Below are 23,593 nucleotides of genomic sequence, written 5' to 3'. Positions count from 1 at the left end.
TATTAAAACCAGGCTACGATGGGTCCAAACATATTGAACTATACTGTTCCCGCTATGCGTTCAAAATTGCATCAAGGGTTGCACTAGAATTTTCTAAAAGAAAGTACTCAAGAGATATTCAAAGGATGAGGCGACATAACTACACGGTCAATATCGTCAGAAACGATATTATCGTTTTTTAGACGATAGTATCGTCTAAAAAACGATATTATCGTCCAAAAAATTTCATCCAGGACGATAATATCGTCTAAAATTATAAATTTTAAAATATTTTCAGGACAATATCGTTTTTTTGGACGATACTATCGTTTTTTTGATGATACTATCGTCTAAAAAACGATATTATCGTTCAAAAAACGATAATATCGTTTTTTTGACGTTAATATCGTCCTGGATGAAAATATCCGCTGGACGATATTATCGTTATTTTGGACGATATTATCGTCCTGGGCGATAATTTTTGGGACGATAATATCGTTTTTAATTATTTATTTTTTTAAATTTGAGACGATCATATCGTCCAGGACGATAATATCGTTTTTAATTTATTTAAAATAAAAATTCTAGACGATAATATCGTCCTGGGCGATATTATCGTTCTGGATGGTTGTTGAAGACGAAACACAAAATCTTGTAGATAAACAACTTTTTATAGACGGCAAATATATATTACAAATTGGTTCATTTGGTTCCGTCAATTTAAATTTTATATCGAAAAATTACACACACTAATTATGAGACGATGCGAGAAAAAAAATTAACTCCTAAGTTCCGACACCGTTCCGGCGCCCGGCTCGCATTGCGGCCCTCCGCTTCGCTCCGGGGCAATGGGCCGGATCGCTCGGCGTGTTAAAACGCTTTTTATGTACAATCAAAGTTGGTATTCATTTCGTAAAAAGATGAATTTAGGGACCCAAAACTAAACGATAGTATCGTCCTGGACGATATTATCGTTTTGGACGATATTATCGTACAGAAAACGAAAATATCCATTAGATTTTCTAGAACGGTAATATCGTCCAGAAAACGATAATATCGTTTTTTGAACGATAATATCGACAAGAAAACGATACTATCGTCCAGACAATATTTTAGAATTTTTCAATTTAGACGATATTATCGTCCTGGATGAAAATTTTTTGAGCGATAATATCGTTTTTTTGGACGATAGTATCGTCTAAAAAATGATAATATCGTTTTTGAGACGATACTATCGTTTTTTTTTGACGATACTATCGTCTAAAAACGATATTATCGTTTTTTAGACGATATTATCGTTCCTGACGATATTTGACGGTGTGGAAATGTCCCGCCACCTTTCAAAGAATGTTAGGCATTTTCTTCCGTCCTTAGGATTTCCTCTCAAAATTAAAGGCTATTCGTTGATTTTTTATGACTTGTTACGAATTTGAGGATTTCTTTTCACAAAAAAATAAATAAATCTGATTTCACAGTCATCCGTTTTGCCTCCGTGTGTATGACAGTTGACATAATAGAGCATATTGTTTGAAATGACAACTGTCACATACACCGAGACGGAGGCAAAACGGATGACTGTGAGGCTCCCGCCTTTGTAAAGTATAGTTTCCACTTAAAAAGAGGACTCCGTTTAGCCTCCGTCTACATGACAGTTGTAAAATAGAACAAAAGAACTGAATTTATTTCAATTTTTTACTCCGTTTACGTGACAGTTCCTTTGTTCAATTTTACAAATGTCATGTAGACGGAGGCTAAACGGAGTCCTCTTTTTAAGTGGAAACTATACTTAAGTCTCCCATTGACGACAGCTCTCGTACCTCTCGTACTATAACTATACACACCCAATAAATTAATCGAATACACGAACCAATACACTGTCAAAAAATTGATCCTCTCTTTTGCACGTACAATAGCATACAGCTGGACGCAACAATACAGATCTGCAACCGTTATATTACAATCAATTTGTGTTCGACGCTGGTCACTTCATTTCTGTTATTTTCATATCGTCTGTCCATCCTTGGTTTCTAAAATGGATAATTCGGCCGACGTATTGAAAGAGAAATCTGTCCATGCCAATAAATCGGAATTTTTTGTATTCTTGCCCAACGAATTGAATCAGATCCCGTCTGACAATCGTGGAATTCGAAGGCTCATCGATGCCAATGCCGCCAAACAGGAGGGAAACATCCATTTCCAAAACAAACGGTACGGTGATGCTGTCAGAATGTATGACGAGGCCATTGAACGACTCGAAAAAGGTGAGGATGTACACAGCCTCGAATTGGCTGTATGCTATCAAAATCGTTCCGCTGCCCAGATGCTTATGAAAAATTTGGACAAATCCATTACGGACGCGAGTAAGGCAATCGAATTGAACGAGCATTATGCGAAGGCGTATTACCGACGAGCGATGGCTTACAATGAACAGAGAAAGTATTATCGAGCTCTGCAAGACGTTGTTCAAGCCTGCATTTTGGAGAGATTCACAAATACCACGTACAACAATATGGTCGGCAGTCTGTTGACTCGAATCGGTGAGTAAAAACCTGGCATACAGATTGCGTTGCACTTTCCCAACTGTTATAGTCTCACAGTCTTCGCAATCATCACATAACCCAACGAGAGTAATTTGTCTGTGTTTCAGACTCCACTCCATCGGATGTGCAATGGAAATTGGCGTACTTTGAAACGGAAGCTGACGAGCTTCATTGCGACCATTGTCAGGGGAACCAGGTCAAATTTCTGATAAATTGTGGCATTCTTGAACCACTGACCGTACCGATTCCAAATAACCAGCCGCGTGTCGGCTACATTAAAGCAATGGTGGGTTTGAAAGAACAGAATGTCGATAAAATCATTGCCGGATGTACAGAAGAGGAAACGACGAAAGGAACGTATTTGGCGGAAAGTTTCATCCTTCGAGCATACATGAATGCCGTGGCTATTTCATCGCCGTCGAATATCAGCCGTGAATATCGCAAAGATTTGCAACGCCTGAACGAGCTGATTCGGAACGAGAAAACTCCGGAAAATATCAAATTTAATGCGCTGCTGTGCCGTGCAAATATGTACAATCGACAGCAGAATTTCAAAGACGCCCAGAGTGAATTGAATGCGCTCGATAAAAAGCATAAAAACAATCGTCTGGTGTACATTATCAAGAGTGGAGCGCTGATGATGTTGGCCCATGGCAAACCCGAATATTTGCCCATGCTATCCAAATGCTGTTTACTCAACCCGAATGTATTTGATCTTCATATGCAACTTGCGTTATCTGAACTGGCGAATCCCGCCAAGGCAATGTCACCCATGACCAATCCATTTGCCAGATTTGAACAGCTGATAGCCCGTTTCCCCAATGAACTGGAACCGCGATTGTGCTTAGCCGGTATGTACGCCAAACTGAACGACTCGCAAAAGGCAAAAAAAATTCTGCGAAAAGCCGAAAAAGATTTCCCGAACCGTAAGATTGAGATGAGCTCCGTAAATGGTATGCTGAGACCGACCCATTCGTCGTGCGTGGCATATTTTAAGCGATCGCTGGAGATCAACAAAGACGATCCGAGTTCACTGAAAGGACTTTTGGATTATTACAATTCCACCACACATGAATATGGCAAGGCGATTGAAGTGTGTACCAGAGCGCTGGGTTCATTTCTGCAGGTGACTGACTTCCAAACAATATTCGAACTCCGTCACGCTCTGCTCAAACGAATCGTTCAGCAAAAGTATTGGAATCGATTGTAGGTTTGGCTGACGACATTTCAACCGGCAATTTTTTTGTTTTTGTTTCTTTTTATCTGTTTCATGAACTTTCGTTAAAACTTTTCAGAATCGCTTGAGATTCGAGTTGAATTAAAATTTTCGGCTTCCGAGTCCGAATTATTGATTTTTCGTTCCAATAAATAAAAGTAAAAATTTGAAGAGTCTTTGTGTTCAACCAGACCCTACTCCCGGCTGTGCATTCATTTGTTAAATCAACTCGGAAACGAGGTAATCATGGCCGGACGTTAGTAAGCGGGCGTGACGCAAGTCCACTACCAAAAATATTTTAACAAAAAAATTTTGAGGACGACGGAGCATATTTACAGCAACTTTGTGACTTCTCCCCTTTAACTCCAACGACCCCTAAACTAGGATATCTGGAATCTAGGAAGCCATACGAGTTCAACGAGCTATCACACGTTACTGCAAAATAAGCAAAACTCCGTTTTTTCAGGTAACGCAAATCGCCTACGTTAGTTAGTTAATTAGTTAATTCCTATGGAAAAGTGGATCCAGCAACTCCTAAATAGGCATGGGCGATAATGAAAATGATTATCAATATTTATCGATTATCGATAATCCATAATTATCGACTTTTTTTATCGAAAATTATCAAAAAAATATCGATAATCGATAATTATTGATATTTTGATAATTATCAAGATATCGATAATTCGATATATCGATATTTCGGTCCGAAAATCCGATATTTATCGATATATTCCGATATATCGGTATATTATCATGAATTTTCAGATAAATATCAAAATATCGATATTTTGATAATTATCGAATTTGGATATTTTGATAATTATCGATAATTATTAAATTATCGATAACGATATGATTAATCAATTATCGATAATTTCTTTCAATTGATATTATCGATAATTTTGAACGCCTCCCATCCCTACTCCTAAACGTTTCTATAGATTTTCCTGAAATTTTGGTTTTAGGATAATATTGGCCCAGAAATAAGAATGGAATTTTCAAAAGTTGGAAAAAACTTATATCTTGGGAGCTGGAGCTTCCCAAAGTCTCCATACAAATGCCATATAAAAGCCAATTTGTATGTGTGTGTGCGAGTTGTATATTTTGTTGCATGATATTGATGGTAATGTGGTGAATGGTGTGTGTTGTTTTGGGATGCATTTCTTGTTGGGATCATTAAGTATTAACTTCTACTAGGTCGGTCCACTAAATTTTAGGATAACAGGTGATTCCTCTGGCACTACCTAACTTTCATCGGATTTTTTGATGGATTTGGGTTATTTTCGACATTAGTGAGGTGTTCCAAAGTTGGGTCCAAAATTTTAGGATAACAGGTGATTCCTCTGGCACTACCTAACTTTCATCGGATTTTTTGATGGATTTGGGTTATATTCGCATTAGTGAGGTGTTCCAAAGTTGGGTCCAAAATTTTGGGATGACAGATGATTCCTCTGGCACTTCCTAACTTCCATCGGATTTTTTGATGAAGTTGGGTTATATTCGATATAAGTGAGATGTTCCAAGGTTCCAAAACCCTTAAAGGGTAAATCTGACGCAAGTCCTTTATCTTACTTACAAAATTACTGATATCGCTGAGGGTGACGCATTGTGCGTCGTACGCAAAAGTTTTATCAACGAAAAATTTACTCAAAAAAATTGTGAAAGAAAATTTTACAACAAGAAATTTGCGTCACAAGTGGCAGATGGTTCGGTTTTCTTTCGTTTAAATTCTTTCAGTACATTTTTCAACCATTTTCCTAACAATACGTTCCTCAACATCTCAATACGTCGCCTTCGGCTCGGATATGCAAACTCTACCCTTGTCAAAACAACATTTTTCAAACCTTGGTGCTTAAACACACACTTGTGAGTTCCGCTCGTATCACAAATTGATCCCTCATGTAATGAACTACCTCCGCAGCACCCAATGTAACATACTATTGTTCAAGCTTACAGTGCTATGGTTCAAGTTGAATTTTCACACAATTTGTAATGCATTTAAAAAAGTTAGCGTCGCGTCACCTTTCGTGGGTGTTCTTTCTGAACTTTTATTTGGAATTTTCAGATAATATGTAGTCTAACAAATTTGATGTCTTTGTACATGCATTCTAAGATAGTCGACACAACTGAAGATAAAAATATGCTTCTCGTCGGATAGTATCGTTTTTTGGACGATAGTATCGTTTTTTAGACGATATTATCGTCTAAAAAACGATAATATCGTCTAAAAAAATTTCATCCATGACGATAATATCGTCTAAAATTATAAATTTTAAAATATTTTCAGGACGATATTATCGTTTTCTTGACGATATTATCGTTTAAAAAAACGATAATATCGTTTTTTTGGACGATACTATCGTTTTTTTTTTTGACGATACTATCGTTTCTTTGATGATACTATCGTCTAAAAAACGATATTATCGTTCAAAAAACGATAATATCGTTTTTTTGACGATAATATCGTCCTGGATGAAAATATCCGCTGGACGATATTATCGTTATTTTCTTTTTCTGAACAAATTTATCGTTATTTTGGACGATATTATCGTCCTGGGCGATAATTTTTGGGACGATAATATCGTCCAGGACGATAATATCGTTTTTAATTTATTTAAAATAAAAATTCTAGACGATAATATCGTCCTGGGCGATATTATCGTTCTGGATGGTTGTTGAAGACGAAACGCAAGATCTTGTAGATAAACACCTTTTTATAGACGGCAAATATATATTAAAAATTGGTTCATTTGGTTCCGTAAATTTAAATTTTATATGGAAAAATTACACAGACTAATTATGAGACGATGCGAGAAAAAAAAAAATTAACTCCTAAGTTCCGACACCGTTCCGGCGCCCGGCTCGCATTGCGGCCCTCCGCTTCGCTCCGGGGCAATGGGCCGGATCGCTCGGCGTGTTAAAACGCTTTTTATGTACAATCAAAGTTGGTATTCATTTCGTAAAAAGATGAATTATTTAGGGACGAACTAAACGCCTTTTTTAAACACTGATATGTAGGTGATTTCCTCTGACGATTGTTTTTTGATATTTTGGAAGAGAATTCGGTTCTTGCTGCACCTCTGAGTAAAATTAAGTACTGGACAATATTACCACCCAAAACTAAACGATAATATCGTCCTGGGCGATATTATCGTTTTTTTAAACGATAGTATCGTGCTGGACGATATTATCATTTAAGAAAACGATAATATCGCCCAGGACGATATTATCGTTTTGGATGATATTATCGTACAGAAAACGAAAATATCCATTAGATTTTCTAGAACGGTAATATCGTCCAGAAAACGATACTATCGTCCAGACAATATTTTAGAATTTTCCAATTTAGACGATATTATCGTCCTGGATGAAAATTTTTTGGACGATAATATCGTTTTTTTGGACGATAGTATCGTCTAAAAAACGATAATATCGTATTTTAGACGATACTGTCGTCCAAAAAACGATATTATCGTTTTTTTGGACGATACTATCGTCTAAAAACGATATTATCGTTTTTTAGACGATAGTATCGTTTTTTAGATGATAGCATTGTCCAAAAAAAACGATAATATCGTTCCTGACGATATTGACGGTGTCGAAATGTCCCGCCACCTTCTCGTCTCTAAAGTAAGGGAGTTTTGACATCAAATGTATCAACCAACATATTCATTGGTTATAATAAACTTTCTTTTCAAATATGCTTGCTGTCTGTGGGTTAAAAAAACAAAACTTGATGCGTTGAGGAAGCTAACAAAGTAGACTAACCCAACTGAATGATGGCACAGATATGTAACATAACATCGATATGTCTGCGCGCAAAAATAAACAAACAAAACTGCAACGAAAATAGAACATTCGAATGGCATTCTTCAAATTAAAGAGAAAGTAAAAATGATGGCAGACCTAATAAAATCAGCATTTTCAAGACAGATAAATCGATCAACACGTTTAGTTTGACCGACCAAATGAACAATAATTTACATACAGAGCTAGCACGTAAGTACTTTGAACATTTTATTGTTTGGAATTTAATTGAAAATTCAGAGAAAAAATTCAATTCGATTTAAGGCTTTAAAAAACGTGTAAACTCAAAGTAAAAATGTTTCTCTTCTTTAAAACAAAAAAAAATCAATTGTTTCGTTAAATGTCTAATATATCGAATGAATAATAAATTGATTACCCATGTGGGACATTATCGGAACGTTCGTGTGCATAAAAAAGTAACGACGTAAAATATGAGGATAGCCCGCAGAATCATTAACCATTTCTTCATTAACGATTTATACCATGCAAATGATAAAGTTGAAATCCACCTTATAATCTGGTTGCTTCGGTCTTGTTTAACGAACCACATCCAGGTACACGCAAGACCTGTACCAGTGTACAAAAAAAGTAAATAAATAATATCGCCGTGTGTATCGCTTATAGTATTGAACTGAACTCTGCGAAAATTATGATATCAAAAAATTGTAAATATTTACCGCTACTCGGGAATGTATAAAAGAGTGTGTCGTATAGCAAAATCGATCAGTGATCATATTGTCCAAATCTGGATCGGAAGTAGTTTCAAGTGTTTCGTTTCTTCGGTTAAAAATTCGTTTTGAATTCAAATCATTTGCATACAAACGTTTTGTGTTGATTGTTTCGTTTAAAAAAAAAACTTTTATTTTTTCGACGTTTTTTTTCCGACGAATTTCTTTAGCTTTATGTGATTAGAAGAAAGTGATAGTAAGTTGACTTTTTTTTTTGTTTAAAATCAACAAAATTCGATTGAATTCTTTTGTTTGTTTATGAATTCAGTCTGATCGAAAAAAAATGTGAAATATTTCTAAACGTTTTTATGTTAAACGACGAGTCGAGTTTTAATTTTGCTAATTCACTTGTTAGAGTGTGAAGATTTTCACAACAAATTAAAAACTCTTCTCAATGTGTTCAAGTGATCATAGAAAATATCCCGGAAAAACTACTCTGATTTTCAAGCGAATTGAAAACCTAGCTTTAGCAGTTTTACTATCGGAAAATCAGATCTATTACTTCATTTGATTAAAAAATTTTTAGAGATTGACAGATCAAAATTATGTATTCAGCTTATAACCTTGTCCCTGGTTACTTTAATATCGACCAATACCCTATCAAGAGGGTATTATATCGACATGTTCTCATTTTTTACATATGGGAGGTGCGGGAAATCAACATTTCATTTTATTTCATTTATTTCATCTTAAAAAAAAGTTCTGTTTGACATGACCTGCGTAACTCTAGTTTGCATTAAACAATTCAAAGGAGCTACTATAAAAAAGTTAACAAAAATACAAAATCGTAAAAGCATAAAAACAAAAATTAATCACAAGACTAAACAACTCAAGCTCCACAAATATGGAACCGAAAAAGAGAAAATGTATCGAAGTACGTATTCATTAGTAAAAAGCACAGAATTCGACCGTGGTAGTTTCATCTAGTAAGTAATTTCAAAGTAAATTAAATCAGGAAAATTTCGTAATCAATTCAACAAGAATGCCTTTAATGAACGACAAAATTGGTTTAGACTGAGAGAATTTCGAATTTGAGGTGGCAGTGCATTAAACAACTTCGGACCAGCGTATAGCAAGCAGCGGCTACCGTACTTTGACGAAACCTTTGGCATCCTGAGCAAATAAGAATACCTAGTACCGTAGCGATTGAAGTTATCGAAAAAATCGAACAGAGTGGTGTTTCAGATCATTCACGCAGCAGAACGTTTTATAAATTTACAAACAGCCATCTCATACATCTGAGTAACGTTTCTTTGAATTAATCAAATTCTTATCATAAACAGCAGAAAGTGTTATAGTTTTACAGAAACAGAATTTATTTCTTCATTTTAAAAATCAAGAGAAGTATTTGCGTCGTTTATAGCTTTCTGGAAAGCGGTGAATTCCATTAAAATCATTTTGATGTCATCCATTATGACCTTTTCGACCCTCCTTCCATGAATCGTTTTCACGTTGTTGGATGTCGAATTTTCAGTCGCACCCTCTTTATATAAATGTGTTTGAAAAGCGTGAATTTTCGGGTGATCCATTGGCAAACAAACATACAGCAGGCATATCATCAGTTTTAATGTGGCATCTATGATCTATATATTTTCAAGATTTCAAATCTTTTTCGCAACAAACCCATGTAAAATGATCACAATCTACTTTGACAAAATAAAAGAAGTGATTTTCACAATTCCGGTCCATAATCATCACCTTTCCATGCATCCATTTAATGTCGTTTTGAAGGTATTTATTTCACTGTATTTCTGGACACAGTGCGATATTAACTTTTTTTCGCACGCTAAAGAACCTATTACCTTCAACGAAGGCTAAATTTTGATAAATAAAAATCTTGCATTGACCAGAGATCGAACCCCCGACCAAGGCTGTATACTTTGGGGAGGTCACGCAGATACAGATACGCGGGTTACACACCACAGTTGATGATAAAATGGCCGATTTCATACAAAAATTCACCTACTCTGATGATTCTCGTCGTCTTGATGATGTGGTGAACTTTTTGTATATGTAAAGTCATCAGAAGTGGTGTGTTCCCGCGTATCTAATAAAATGGCGGTCTGCGTGACCTCCCCAAAGTATACAGCCTTGCCCCCGACACCCAAAGGTTTTTGATCACAAAGCAGCGACTATAGCCATTCGGCTATAGAGTCACACAATTATACCGAACGTATTGTTGAAGCGTATATACTAAGCATTGACTACTCGATTTCATTCAACGCGTCTGTTTACATCACATTGCAATGTGTATTATAATGCAGCCTTCTTGATCGTTCAAATGAATTTCTGTATACAAAAGAATTTTAGAACAAAATGTAGGACATGTTTTGCATTGGAAAGGTGATTATGGCCCGAAATTGCGAAAAACGTTGTATCTACCACGGTAGGTATGCCGGTATTTTTTCGCACACGACGTCTTGTCGATCCGAGGCTTCGCCTCGGATCGACAATCGACATCTAGTGCGGAAAAATACCTTCATACCTACCTTGGTAGATAATAGTTATTACTTCCCGTTCGTCGTGATATTTGATGAAAAGTGTTACAAATGAGTTACGAAAAGCGTTGCAAAGAGTTGCATGCAGAAAAATATAGTTCCAAATGAGTTGCAGATCAGGTTCCTTCTGTTTCGGCATGCCGTAACAGGTTAAGTGAAGAGATTTTACAACTTCAGTGTTTCGCTCGATAGATTCATTTTGTTAAACCGCTTTAACAGCTAGTAGGTAAAAGACTAGTTGATGACGCTTGACATTTGCTACAATCATGCGTTAATCAACTATTTTTACCCAACTGTGAGCATGTATACAGCGCCCGACTGGGGTGGCGGGACATTTCCACACCGTCAATATCGTCAGGAACGATATTATCGTTTTTTTGGACGATACTATCGTCTAGAAAACGATACTATCGTCTAAAAAACGATAATATCGTTTTTAGACGATAGTATCGTCCAAAAAAACGATATTATCGCCCAAAAAATTTTCATCCAGGACGATAATATCGTCTAAATTGAAAAATTCTAAAATATTGTCTGGACGATAGTATCGTTTTCTTGTCGATATTATCGTTCAAAAAACGATATCGTTTTCTGGACGATATTACCGTTCTAGAAAATCTAATGGATATTTTCGTTTTCTGTACGATAATATCGTCCAAAACGATAATATCGTCCTGGGCGATATTATCGTTTTCTTAAACGATAATATCGTCCAGGACGATACTATCGTTTAAAAAAAACGATAATATCGCCCAGGACGATATTATCGTTTAGTTTTGGGTGGTAATATTGTCCAGGACTCAATTTTACTCAGAGGTGCAGCAAGAACCGAATTCTCTTCCAAAATATCGAAAAACAATTGTCAGAGGAAATCACCTGCACATCAGTGTTTAAAAAAGGCGTTTAGTTCGTCCCTAAATAATTCATCTTTTTACGAAATGAATACCAACTTTGATTGTACATAAAAAGCGTTTTAACACGCCGAGCGATCCGGCCCATTGCCCCAGAGCGAAGCGGAGGGCCGCAATGCGAGCCGGGCGCCGGAACGGTGTCGGAACTTAGGAGTTAATTTTTTTTTCTCGCATCGTCTCAGAATTAGTCTGTGTAATTTTTCTATATAAAATTTAAATTTACGGAACCAAATGAACCAATTTTTAATATATATTTGCCGTCTATAAAAAGGTGTTTATCTACAAGATCTTGTGTTTCGTCTTCAACAACCATCCAGAACGATAATATCGCCCAGGACGATATTATCGTCTAGAATTTTTATTTTAAATAAATTAAAAACGATATTATCGTCTCAAATTTAAAAAAATAAATTAATTAAAAACGATATTATCGTCCAGAACGATATTATCGTCCCAAAAATTATCGACCAGGACGATAATATCGTCCAAAATAACGATAAATTTGTTCAGAAAATAACGTCCAACGGATATTTTCATCCAGGACGGTATTATCGTCAAAAAAACGATATTATCGTTTTTTGAACGATAATATCGTTTTTTAGACGATAGTATCATCAAAAAAACGATAGTATCGTCCAAAAAAACGATATTATCATTTAAAAACGATATTATCGTTTAAAAACGATATTATCGTTTAAAAACGATATTATCGTTTTTTTAAACGATAATATCGTCAAGAAAACGATAACATCGTCCTGAAAATATTTTAAAATTTATAATTTTAGACGATATTATCGTCCTGGATGAAATTTTTTTGGACAATAGTATCGTTTTTTAGACGATACTATCGTCTAAAAAACGATAATATCGTTCCTGACGATATTGACCGTGTAGTTATGTCACCTCATCCCCGACTGGCTACCAAATGGGGCATCGGGGATTTAGCCTATGTGCGCAACATCTTGGTCGGAAAGCGTAAGAATTATGTGAGAGAGGCGCGAATATAGGAATTTGATGGATAAAACCAAAGGGCGTAATTGAGCTTGCTCGATTTTACTATATGGCTAGTCCAGTCCGGCATGCATACTGGTAATTATCAGATGCAGCCATAGTTTAGGTTGAGTGTGATCTCTTTTGTTAGAGAAAGTATAAACGACATTCACCGTGGAACAGTTTCCTGCTAAGACAAGGCACTTACGTCTGTTCTATCAAAACATCAATAGTTCAATTAGTTTTTCTTTAATAAACGTTTTTAATACTAAAATTACGACACCCAGAGTTACAATGCTACGAATTTATGGAGAACGCAACTAGTTGGATTCACTATTACAGATGATAGGGTTTCTGGATATTTGACAGTCGGTGAAACAGTGTCCTCAAAGACATCCTGCAATCGATTTTTTTTTGTCAAACAAAGTGAACTTCTAAACTTACGGCACCGCTTACCATCTCAACATAACCGCCTAAGTTAGTTAGTCCAATGTCAACTAAATTCAATTGAATCCTGTGCGGTGCTCCATCTGTTCGCAAGCTGACATACGCCACAGCAAAGGAATGAGAACTGTCTGTTCTAGGGAGTATGGGCCTCGTCCAGATCTGTAAGAAACCGTTCAAGGTGGCAATTCGCTTTGTACTGTAATTGCAACTGGATATGTTCCAGATACCTCGATATTGTCTATGACTTTGACTCGCGTTCCTTGTATTCCAAGCGGATCCTGATTAATACTCAAGATTTCTCTGAAAATTTTACAGTTTGAATTGTTACCTCAGTAAAAACGCATTGACAACAGTGCGAACCTGTTCAATAAAATGTCTTTAAATTCTGGTCGGATCGTATCTAAATCATTAGACATTAGTAGCGGGGCAGCTAGTATCGCCCACAATGACATTTGAACTTTGCTTTGCTCCAGACTCAAACCAAAATTGCCAATCAACAGCATATCCGGATCATTCCAATGACCGGGACCTGCGAAACGTTGAATTCGTTCCTGATTTTTAGCAAAATAGTCTGCAATCGAAGCTAATGAACTCCACGAATCATTGATATCGTCCCAGTTACGCCATAAATTGCAATGTTCGGAGATTAATGTAAAATTTGGCTGGAAGAGAATAATTTGCAAATTGTACAGAAAACACGTCGCATATCATGTATGGCCTCTTCTTTTACTTCAATTCCTTTTTCCTCTTGATAAACCGGCCAACTGCAAGAATAAACCATCGGTCTACCAGTCTTATTTAGAAGCTGCCCGAAACTTACGTAGCCTGAGAATAATTAACAATTGAAATCATTTTTCGCATAAAATTTATTCCACTCAAGATGATATCACCTTCATCCATTGATTCTGGCTCAGAATAACAACCGTCTAATTTAACATAATCCACTCCCCAGCTTGCAAACAAAATTGCATCTAATTCTTGGTACCCAATGATTCCCGGATATCCCGCACAAGTTTTAGTGCCATAATCTTGATAGATTCCGAATTTCAATCCTCTTGCATGAATCTAACGTCCAATATCACACACAGAGAATTATTTGCTCAATCATTGCTGAAATGATTCCACAAACTTACGTAATCACTCAATGCCTTCATTCCACTGGGAAACCTATTCTTATCCGGTACAAGAAGACCTTCACTACTGCGTTCCATTTCGGGCCAGCAGTCATCGATAATTACATACTCGTATCCAGCATCCCTATATCCATCACGAACAAGTGCATCGACTGTGCGTTTGATTAAATTTTCACTGCAATTGTTTCGGTTTAGAGTGGTATTTGGGTGTAATGACCGCACGTTAGGGTGCAACGATTTTAGAATTTTAATTTTAGTCCAAGAAGCGTATAGTATTTCATAACAGGGCGACTGATCATTTTTCAAAAAAAACTTTTTTTAAAGTTTTTGCAATTCATTGAGGGAATTTGACCTATGTGACCTACGCGACCTTTATGTGCAATAGGGTAGTCAAATTGAAATGAAAAAAACAATTTACCGACTTTTTTGGGTATCATAGGAACTCTGAAAGGCCATGGCCAGAAACTAAGGTTGACACGAAAATCTTTGGACTCTAGTAAATTAATTAAAAAAATTCAATAAAATGTCTATTTAAGAGTGATGTCGCCAAATCTTCAGGTGATTTTTTTAACCTTGGGAACAAGCGGTCTCCGATTTTAATGAGTGATAGCTCGTTGGATTCGTCTTTCAATTCTAAGAAACACCTATCTTTCACTTTTTCTAAAAAAAATTGTTTTCTGTGAAAAGCGCTCTAAAGTGAAGACATGTCAGAGGGTACCGAAAACAGTTTTTCGGCAATAACTCAAGAAAAAATTATTTTAAATTGTTGTGATGTTGTACGAATGTCGGCCTTTGAAAGACCTACAGGTAGAGTATACGCACCGCTTGGTGCGAGTAGATCCACGAGAGTTATGACTAAAAATATAGCGAATGTTCGGAGAGTCCGCCTTCTCTGCAGCTTCGATGTTCCACGAAACTGAGTACGGAGTGTTGTAGCTGGCCTCACCCACTATCGTTCCACATATAAATGAACTCAGTACTCTTGTGCTGCTAGCCCACAGAAGTCTTTGAAAAAAAGTTGGCGCCAAAATGCAGATTTTTTCCTTCTTTCTGAGGGCCCAACTGCCAGAACAGCGTCAGTGTTTTCACACGAATTACTAACACTGGATATGTTGTAACGACCTATATTCAAGTCAAAGCGAAGCGTATACGGTAAAGGAATAGTAGACGATACAAAATTACGCCAGATGCTGTTCCAGCTGTAGAGCAGCTGAAGGAAAAAATCTGCATTTTGGCACCAACTTTTTTTCCAACACTTCTGTGGGCTAGCAGCACAAAAGTCCTGGGTTCATTTATATGTGGAACGATAGTGGGTGAGGCCAGCTACAACATCCCATACTCATTTTCGTGGAACATCGAAACTGCAGGGAAGGCGGACTCTCCGAACATTCACAACATTTTTAGTCGTAACTCTCGTGGATCTACTCGCACCAAGGGGTGCGTATACTCTACCTGTAGGTCTTTCCAAGTTCGACATTCGTACAACATTACAACAATTTAAAATAATTTTTTCTTGAGTTATTGCCGAAAAACTGTTTTCGGTTCCCTCTGTCTTCACTTTTGAACGCTTTTCACAGAAAACAATTTCTTTTTTTTAGAAAAAGTGAAAGATACGTGTTTCCTAGAATTGAAAGACGAATCCAACGAGCTATCACTCATTAAAATCGGAGACCGCTTGTTCCCCAATCACCTGAAGATTTGGCGATATCACTCTTAACTCCTACTTTGAGAAGTCTACATTTGGCACCCTTTTTACATTTTTATTTTGCGCTAACCCAAAAAGCGGTTGATTTTTCAATTTTTTTGTGTCAATCTTAGTTTCTGGCCATGGCCTTTCAGAATTCTTATGGTTACCCAAAAAACTCGAACAAAGTGCTTTTTGAACCACCTTAATGTGCAATGTCGTTTGAAGCAGTTTAATTTCATCCAAAAATGAGTACGAAAAAAAATTTACCGCACGCAAAATGAGTGTGAAAAAAAACGGAAAAATTATCTGGACCGGCTTTGGAACACTATATGCTTTTTGGATCAAAATTAAAATTTTAAAATCGATCCATCCTGCACACCTTATTACCTTATACAATCATTCGGAAATATATTACAATCTGTGGTACACCGAAATCGTTGCCATGTCATCCACCCCATTGGCGGGGTCCGAGCTAGACCATTTTCTAGAGCATATACCTGGGACGTTACAAGCACACAAACTATGATAACACTTGCCGAAAACATTATTCTGTCGCTTTATAAAAAATCTATTTTCACTTTTGATAGTTTTGCAACGCTTTTATCGAATAGATTGAATGAGTTCTCTGCGGGTTATTGTGCTCCCATTTTCTTTATCGGACTAAGAACAACTATAAATTCCTATCTGTTAGTTGTGTGGTGTGCGAACGATTACTATTATTGAAACAAGTAAATTGAAATGGTTTCCGATATGAATCTGGAATGGTTTGTTTGTTTGCTCAATATTTATTTGTTGACACCGCAAAGATTTAATTTTTAATTTCGTTGTGGTGAAACGATAAGAAGTTCTTATTAAGAACATAGAAAAAACATAGAACTCGATTATAAGTCAGCACATTTTTCGGTTTCAAATTTCGTTTTAGATATTCTGTTAATTTATCTTTTCAGTGACGCTGACGGTATACAAACAAATTCTTATTGGGCTGATTTATTTAAGCTCAATTGCAAAATGCCAAATACCATCGTTCGGCGGCTGTCCCGTATACCAGCCGATGGCCAACTTTGATAAAGACCGATTTTTGGGCACCTGGTATGAGGTGGAACGATATTTTACGGTCACAGAATTGGCATCTCGCTGTATCGCAGCCACATACGAACGGAGAGCTGATGGGAAAATATGGGTGAACAATGTGATCACGAATCGATTGTAAGAACATTTGGAAGTTCCAAACAGGCTCTCGACTCTTGAGAAACCCACTCGCAAACTGAGATTGACTTTCTTTTCCATTAGCACAAACGTTCAACGAATTATCTCTGGTACGATGAAACTGACCGGGGTTGGTGGCGAAGCAAAGTACGCTATCCATTACACAACTCTACCGGTGAATTACGACACCACAATGATCGTATTGGATACGGATTATAAAAACTATGCGGTAATTTGGTCGTGTAATGGAATCGGACCGGTTGGGCATACAGGTAGAATAGATAAAATACAACGCTCGGAACGGTTCGGGTTCACTGACAAACAAGTTTCGAAAAACTCAGCTGTTGCAGGTAACTTTGTCTCCAGGTAATCTACAACAGCTGCCACAGCTGTAGCGCTCCATAGAAAAAATAAAGCTGCGGCAGATATTGTAGATTACCTGAAGCAAAGCACTATGCATTGCCTGGAGACAAAGTTACCTGCAACAACTGAGTTTTTCGAAACTTTTTTGTCAGTGTTCAGTCTGACCGGAACGTGATCTGAACCTGAAACGTTCAATTTCGGACTGAACCCAAACCTGAATTGGTTCGATTCGAATCTGAACATTTACTTTCAGGTTTGTCCCTAGTCTGACCCAGAGCCTAATATTTGGGAATTAATTCTCTAAATTCCCTAAATTCCCTAAAATTCCCTAAAATTCTCAAAAATTCCCAAAAATTCCCTAAATTCCCAAAAATTCCCAAAAAAAACAACAAATATTTCAGAACATATTGAACATAATATATTCAGTAAATTGAGCTTAAGCGGCATATCGCCGAAACTGGAGGTGATGGTGATAGGGGAACAAGTGGTCTCCGATTTTAAGGAGTGATAGATTCGTCTTCAATTGAGTTACAAACAATTTTTTTTTTTTTATCGATGGAGAACCTAATTATAAGACACTTTGTCTCGTATCATATGCCAAAAAAAGTTAAAACTTTTTTTATAAATCATTTTGAAAGTCACTGAAAACACGAAAATTCGAATAGAAATACAGTATGTCATCAAAAATTTTTGTATTTCGATTCGAATTTTCGTGTTTTCAGTGACTTTCAAAATGATTTATAAAAAAAGTTTTAACTTTTTTTGGCATATGATACGAGACAAAGTGTCTTATAATTAGGTTCTCCATCGATAAAAAATAAAAAAAAATTTGTTTGTAACTCAATTCTAGAGAATCGTATCTTTCATTTTTTTCGAACATTTTTTTAAATTTTCGGTTAAAGTGTTCAAAGGTGAAAGCATGTCAGAGGGTACCGAAAACCTTTTTGCGGCTATAACTCAAAAATATTTATTTTAAGAGCAGTCTACACTCCGACCTTCTATGAAAAACATTTTCGATGATAACTTCTTATTAGAATATTTTTTGAAAAAAGTGGTTTCATCTTTTGGTGCCACAACATATAAAGTTTCGATAGCCACCAGAATAAACCGCGAGCCTTTTTTAATAAAAGTTTAGTTTTGTTATAAAAACTTTTTATATTTTTTTATAGAATTTAATTAAAAAAATCACTGCCATGATGAACTCACGTACGGAAACTCTAAAGAGTCGAAAGGTATCTGTCAGCTGATAGGAATATTTTGTTTGTTAGTGTTGGTTTTTTGGTTATCTCGGTGATCACAATTAAAGCAAACTGTCAACAAATAAAATATCCCAATTTGTTAAGTCACGAAATTGTTTTGTTTTTTTCAAGCGCGAGATTTTTTGAAAATTGGAGCGGCTTTTTAAACTGAAATTAAGAATTTCAAATTCCACTTTTCCAATATCAATATACATTTTCAGTGTGTTTTTGATGTGTTCATTGAAATAAAAATAATATGGACAAAGGCTCGCGGTTATTGTCAAGATTGATGCAGTCTACGTCGAGAAAACTCAAAAGTCCAAAAAATATCATAAAAACACAAATTTTAGGAATTTTGAGTTTTTTCTCAGTACACTACATCAATCTGGACAATTCCAGTGGCTATCGAAACCTTATATGTTCTGGCACCAAACGATGAGGCCACTTTTTTCAAAAATAATTCGAATAAAAAGTTATCATCAAAAATGTATTTCATAGGGGGTCGGAGTGTAGATTGCTCTTAAATTATTGTAGTGTTGTCGGCTTTGGAGAGACCTACAAGTAGAGTATACGCCCTGGCTGGTGCGAGTACATCGACGAGAATTATATCCTTCAGAGCATAATATTTGGGAACCAATTAAAAGTTCACTAAAATTCCAAAAAAAATCCCAATTTTTTTTTTGCTTGTTCATAGTTTTTAAAGATTTTTGAACTTTTGCTGATCTTTTACGAGCATTTAATTATAAAAATACAAAGAAAAGAAATTTTTTGGGAATTTTAGTTAATTTTTGGGAATTAATTCCCAAAATTCCCAAAAAATTCCCTAAATTCCCTAAAATTCCCTAAATTCCCAAAAATTCTCTAAAACGATTCCCAAATATTAGGCTCTGGTCTGACCTGAACCTTAAATTTTCAGGTTAGACCAAGTAGCCCGAAATTGTTCGTGAAAGTTTGTGATTTCTCTTGAAAAAATTTCGAAAAAACACGAACCCTACCTGATTCAACTTGAAAATTTCATGCTCATGTCACACCCGAAAGTAAAAGTTCAGATCCAGGTCATATTCGGGTCGCACCAACTCAGGTACAGGTTGAAATCTGGTTCGGGTCAACATGACGTGAAACAGAGGTCAACCTAGCCTGATCCGAGTGTTACAGCCGTGCCAGATAATTACAGCAACTGATCATTCCACATACAGAATCAGCATGGCTGATGATGAGAGAACGAAGACCGCCGGGTCCAGTATTACAACGAGCTTACGGTGTCTTGGATAAATATCAAATCTCTCGCACATTCTTCCTGAAAACGGATCAAAATAATTGCGAAACTGTTCCTCCAGCTCAGGAAGCGTATGATCCAACAACCGAAATTCCACAGGATGAAGTCAACGAAGATCGCAAGAAATCGAACTACGATCAGGGCAGTAATTCAACAGTCACAGACGATTATGTGACGCCGGAAGCGAATTCGCAGGACAATGCTCCGAATCAAGTTTAAGTAGAGCATGCTAAGTTGGTAAATTATTATTTATTTGATCGAGTGACAATCATTGTTGTAATACCTTTGTTCAATCATTCCGAGGAATTTTGAATATAGAGACGAGGTTCTGCTTCATTTTGGAAAGTTCTTTTATTTATAAATTACATGTCGCGGTTGGTATAGTCAGTCACATTTTATCGTAAAACTGTTCGCATTGTCTCGTCATGTGGTAAAATTTGATGCTTCCGTAATATGCTGTTGATTTTTGCCTTGGCTTTAATTAACTCTCGGACGTCTTCCACCGGCAGTGGTTTGAGTGGAGTGGAAATTTTCAGAATGTGCCTAAGTGCAATGAATGACCGTACATTTCAGATTCGTTTCAGTTTTAAAGCGAAATTTACCATGTCACAAAGTTCCATGCCTCCAGCTTCAACTCGGCCAATTCGTACAAACTGCAAAATTCGTAGATATCGACCGCATTGTCAGCGCTCAATTGAAACTGCAAATATTGTTTGCAGATTTCAAACAGTTCGGTCACCCCATAAAAATGTGCTGCTTTCAGTAGATCGCCTGAAATGCCATCCAAAGCATCCGGAAGCTGACCAGTGTACATAAACCGTAACAAATGACCGAATACTTCCGGGTCAATGTCGACTACGTTGCATCGGCCCTGTCTTGACTCCTGTAGATCGGCGGTGAATATCAGTCGCATCACCTCACTCGATGCACCAACAATGGCTTTGTGGACTTTAAATTCCTTGTTTTGTACCACAAATGTGAAATCGGAGAACGTTGGGTCGTTCAAGATGCTGTGATATTGCGTCGATGTGTACTGATTTGCGAGTCGGGTGAAGTTCACTCGACGTAGTGTCTTCTCTCCAAGATTCTTCAATTTCAATTTACCGATAACGTGAAGTGAACCGTTGGAAGTTACATGACCTAACAAGTAGTTCATGTCAACAATTACAGTCTTCACTACCAGCTGTTGACTCAACTGTTTAAAGCCGCTACAATGGAAACTGTACCCGTGCGTAACCTGTAATGACTGGCAGAACTGGTATTTTCCGGATTTCCAGATGTCTGAATGCACCTGAATGACAAAATCGAAGTACATTTTCTGCTTGTAAGTCAATTTTTTAGCCGTAATCCACCTGAAATTAAAGGAATTACGCGACGTTACACCAGCACAAGATTGTGGACAATCCATTTGTAGTACAACCATGAAATGTTCGCTTCTTCCAGCGTTTCTGCCGCAAAACAAATGTCTTCTCCGTCCTTATAACCATTTTCAAGGTTTGCAATTTCAAATAAAATTTCGGACTCCAAAATTACTTCGTTTGAACACATTTTCTGTCGAATAGGAATTGCCGGAATTGCTGATTCCATTGTAAAAACCGCGTTAAGGATTTCGTTTTCGTTTAGGATCTGACGTTTGCATTACATTGAGGTTTCGAAACAGGTATACCCATCAGTGACGGTCAAAAGTTGTTGTTAATTTTGTAGCACATTTGTAGCAAAGATTTTTTATTCTGCTGAATAGTGTGAACCGACCAATTGTAAACTCATTACTTTGATTACCAGAATTGTAATAAAAGAGAGGAAGTGCTAGATATATATATATATATAGAGAGAGAGAGAGAGAGAGAGAGAGAGAGAGTAACAAGGCTAAGTGATAATCCCAACAAAAATCTCTTCGAGAAAAGTGTGACGCAGTCTTTGAAGTACAATTTCTAAAATGAATGATATCGCTAGAGTTGACGCTTTCAGCATCGTGTGACGCAAAAATTAAATTGTACACCCAATTAGTTCAAACAAGCTGGCTTAGTTTTCCTCATCATCTCCCAAATAATTTTTACCAAAAGAAAATTTGACTGGAAACAACAAAAATGTTACCAAAAAAATCTGCGTCGCATGTGGCAGATAAATTTTCTTGTAGGTCTGTTCCTGCACATCTGCCACTTTGCGACGCAGATTTTTTTGGTAAAATTTTGGTTGTTTCCAGTCAAATTTTTTTTGGTAAAAATTATTTGGGAGATGATGAGGAAAACTAAGCCAGCTTGTTTGAACTAATTGGGTGTACAATTTAATTTTTGCGTAACGAAGCTGAAAGCGTCAACTCTAGCGATATCATTCATTTTAGAAATTGTACTTCAAAGACTGCGTCACACTTTTCTCGAAGAGATTTTTGTTGGGATATCAGTCGTTTTAGAAGTTTTAGAACACTGCTTTTTATAACAGTTTATAACAGAAATTCGGAAATTTGGCGAAATTTGAAAATTTGACGGAAATTGAAAATTTGACGAAAATAGAAAATTTGATGAAAATCGAAAATTTGACGAAAATAGAAAATTTGACGAAAATTGAAAATTTGACGAAATTCGAAAATTTGACGAAATTCGAAAATTTGACGAAATTTAACGAAATTCGAAAATTTGACGAAAATCGAAAATAGAAAATTTGACGAAAATAGAAAATTTGACGAAAATAGAAAATTTGACGAAAATCGAAAATTTGACGAAAATCGAAAATTTGACGAAGAAAGTAATTCTCTATCTGCCACCATTCAAGAAATATCTCCAAAACCCCAATTGACCCACCCATTTCCAACTTTCGACATTTTTCACATATGCCCTGTTCTACTCGTAAAAAACTGAGACTTTGCCGAAGAAAGTAATTCTCTATCTCTCATAACCCAAAAAATATTAGTCCTTTCATCCTACGCTCGAGTAGCTCAAAATTTGGTCACTCTAATCACTCTAGCTCAAACGAATCTGCCCCGATTTTTTAAATTATTTTTTTGTTCGAATCGTGTTACGAATACCTTTCATTTGATGGGTCGCACGCCTCTGTAGGTTTCAATACAGCTAAGCTACAGCCGAAAACGCGCTCCCGACCCTCGAAAACCACACTCAGAAACCACTTCGAGGCCAATAAAACAAAATTCTGGTTTTTCCTGGGGTAATGGCGTATCACATATTCATTTTTATGCCCACCCTGAGACGCCTGCAAAATTTCATGGAGATTGGCTGACTGGTTTCCGAGATCGACCGTCGATAGATAGATAGATAGATAGAAACATACAGAGTAAGTTGAAAGATTTTGATTGTTTGGAAAAAGTCAATTTGGTGTATTTTGTATGAAAAGTGACCAATTTCAAAACGATGTATCTCCGGCAATTTTAAACCTACATTGTCGAGTTATAGCTCGTTTTGCTCGTATTTGACGCGAGAATATGATAAAATATGTTTTGATGTATGGTGATATAAACCAAAGGGTAGAAACTGAAATGTTCGGCTATATATAGTTGCCGCGTCTCAAAAAAAAAAATTCGTTCTTTTTTTGGAAGTTAGACTGCGTCAAGTCCTCCGCT

The 23,593-nt window shown here is 36.5% G+C and overlaps 4 protein-coding genes across 5 annotated transcripts; 2 read left to right on the top strand and 2 right to left on the bottom strand.

Annotated features, from left to right (window-relative positions):
• Positions 1-1,905: 1,905 nt before the first annotated feature.
• On the top strand, positions 1,906-3,801 carry LOC119072711 (mitochondrial import receptor subunit TOM70-like). Its single transcript, XM_037177981.1, has 2 exons — positions 1,906-2,516; positions 2,627-3,801. The coding sequence occupies exons 1-2, from the start codon at positions 2,012-2,014 to the stop codon at positions 3,727-3,729; spliced, it is 1,608 nt and encodes a 535-aa protein (XP_037033876.1). The 5' UTR covers positions 1,906-2,011; the 3' UTR covers positions 3,730-3,801.
• A 4,460-nt stretch (positions 3,802-8,261) lies between these two features.
• Positions 8,262-20,358, top strand: LOC119072709 (apolipoprotein D-like). Of its 2 annotated transcripts, none has more exons than XM_037177980.1 (4): positions 8,262-8,463; positions 16,887-17,145; positions 17,230-17,417; positions 19,943-20,358. In XM_037177980.1, coding segments are annotated over exons 1-4 (747 nt in total). In that variant the 5' UTR covers positions 8,262-8,462; the 3' UTR covers positions 20,242-20,358. The 2 variants fall into 2 exon arrangements, with proteins under 2 accessions (XP_037033875.1, XP_037033874.1); XM_037177979.1 differs by having other exon boundaries at positions 8,262-8,469.
• Positions 12,924-16,661, bottom strand: LOC119072707 (alpha-N-acetylgalactosaminidase-like). Its single transcript, XM_037177977.1, has 8 exons — positions 16,327-16,661; positions 14,253-14,427; positions 14,010-14,184; positions 13,850-13,944; positions 13,480-13,781; positions 13,347-13,419; positions 13,129-13,278; positions 12,924-13,069 (listed from the first exon to the last, which is right to left on the bottom strand). Exons 1-8 carry the CDS (start codon positions 16,482-16,484, stop codon positions 12,962-12,964), a joined length of 1,236 nt encoding a protein of 411 aa, XP_037033872.1. The 5' UTR covers positions 16,485-16,661; the 3' UTR covers positions 12,924-12,961.
• Positions 20,359-21,697, bottom strand: LOC119072708 (TD and POZ domain-containing protein 2-like). Its single transcript, XM_037177978.1, has 3 exons — positions 21,443-21,697; positions 20,625-21,374; positions 20,359-20,565 (listed from the first exon to the last, which is right to left on the bottom strand). The coding sequence occupies exons 1-3, from the start codon at positions 21,607-21,609 to the stop codon at positions 20,418-20,420; spliced, it is 1,065 nt and encodes a 354-aa protein (XP_037033873.1). The 5' UTR covers positions 21,610-21,697; the 3' UTR covers positions 20,359-20,417.
• Between the last annotated feature and the right edge of the window lie 1,896 nt (positions 21,698-23,593).

The sequence above is a fragment of the Bradysia coprophila genome, assembly GCF_014529535.1.
Source record: "Bradysia coprophila strain Holo2 chromosome IV unlocalized genomic scaffold, BU_Bcop_v1 contig_84, whole genome shotgun sequence".
Taxonomy (NCBI): Eukaryota; Metazoa; Arthropoda; class Insecta; order Diptera; family Sciaridae; genus Bradysia; species Bradysia coprophila.
Note: the sequence above shows the minus strand (reverse complement) of the source record. Positions and strands in the feature narration are given on the sequence as shown.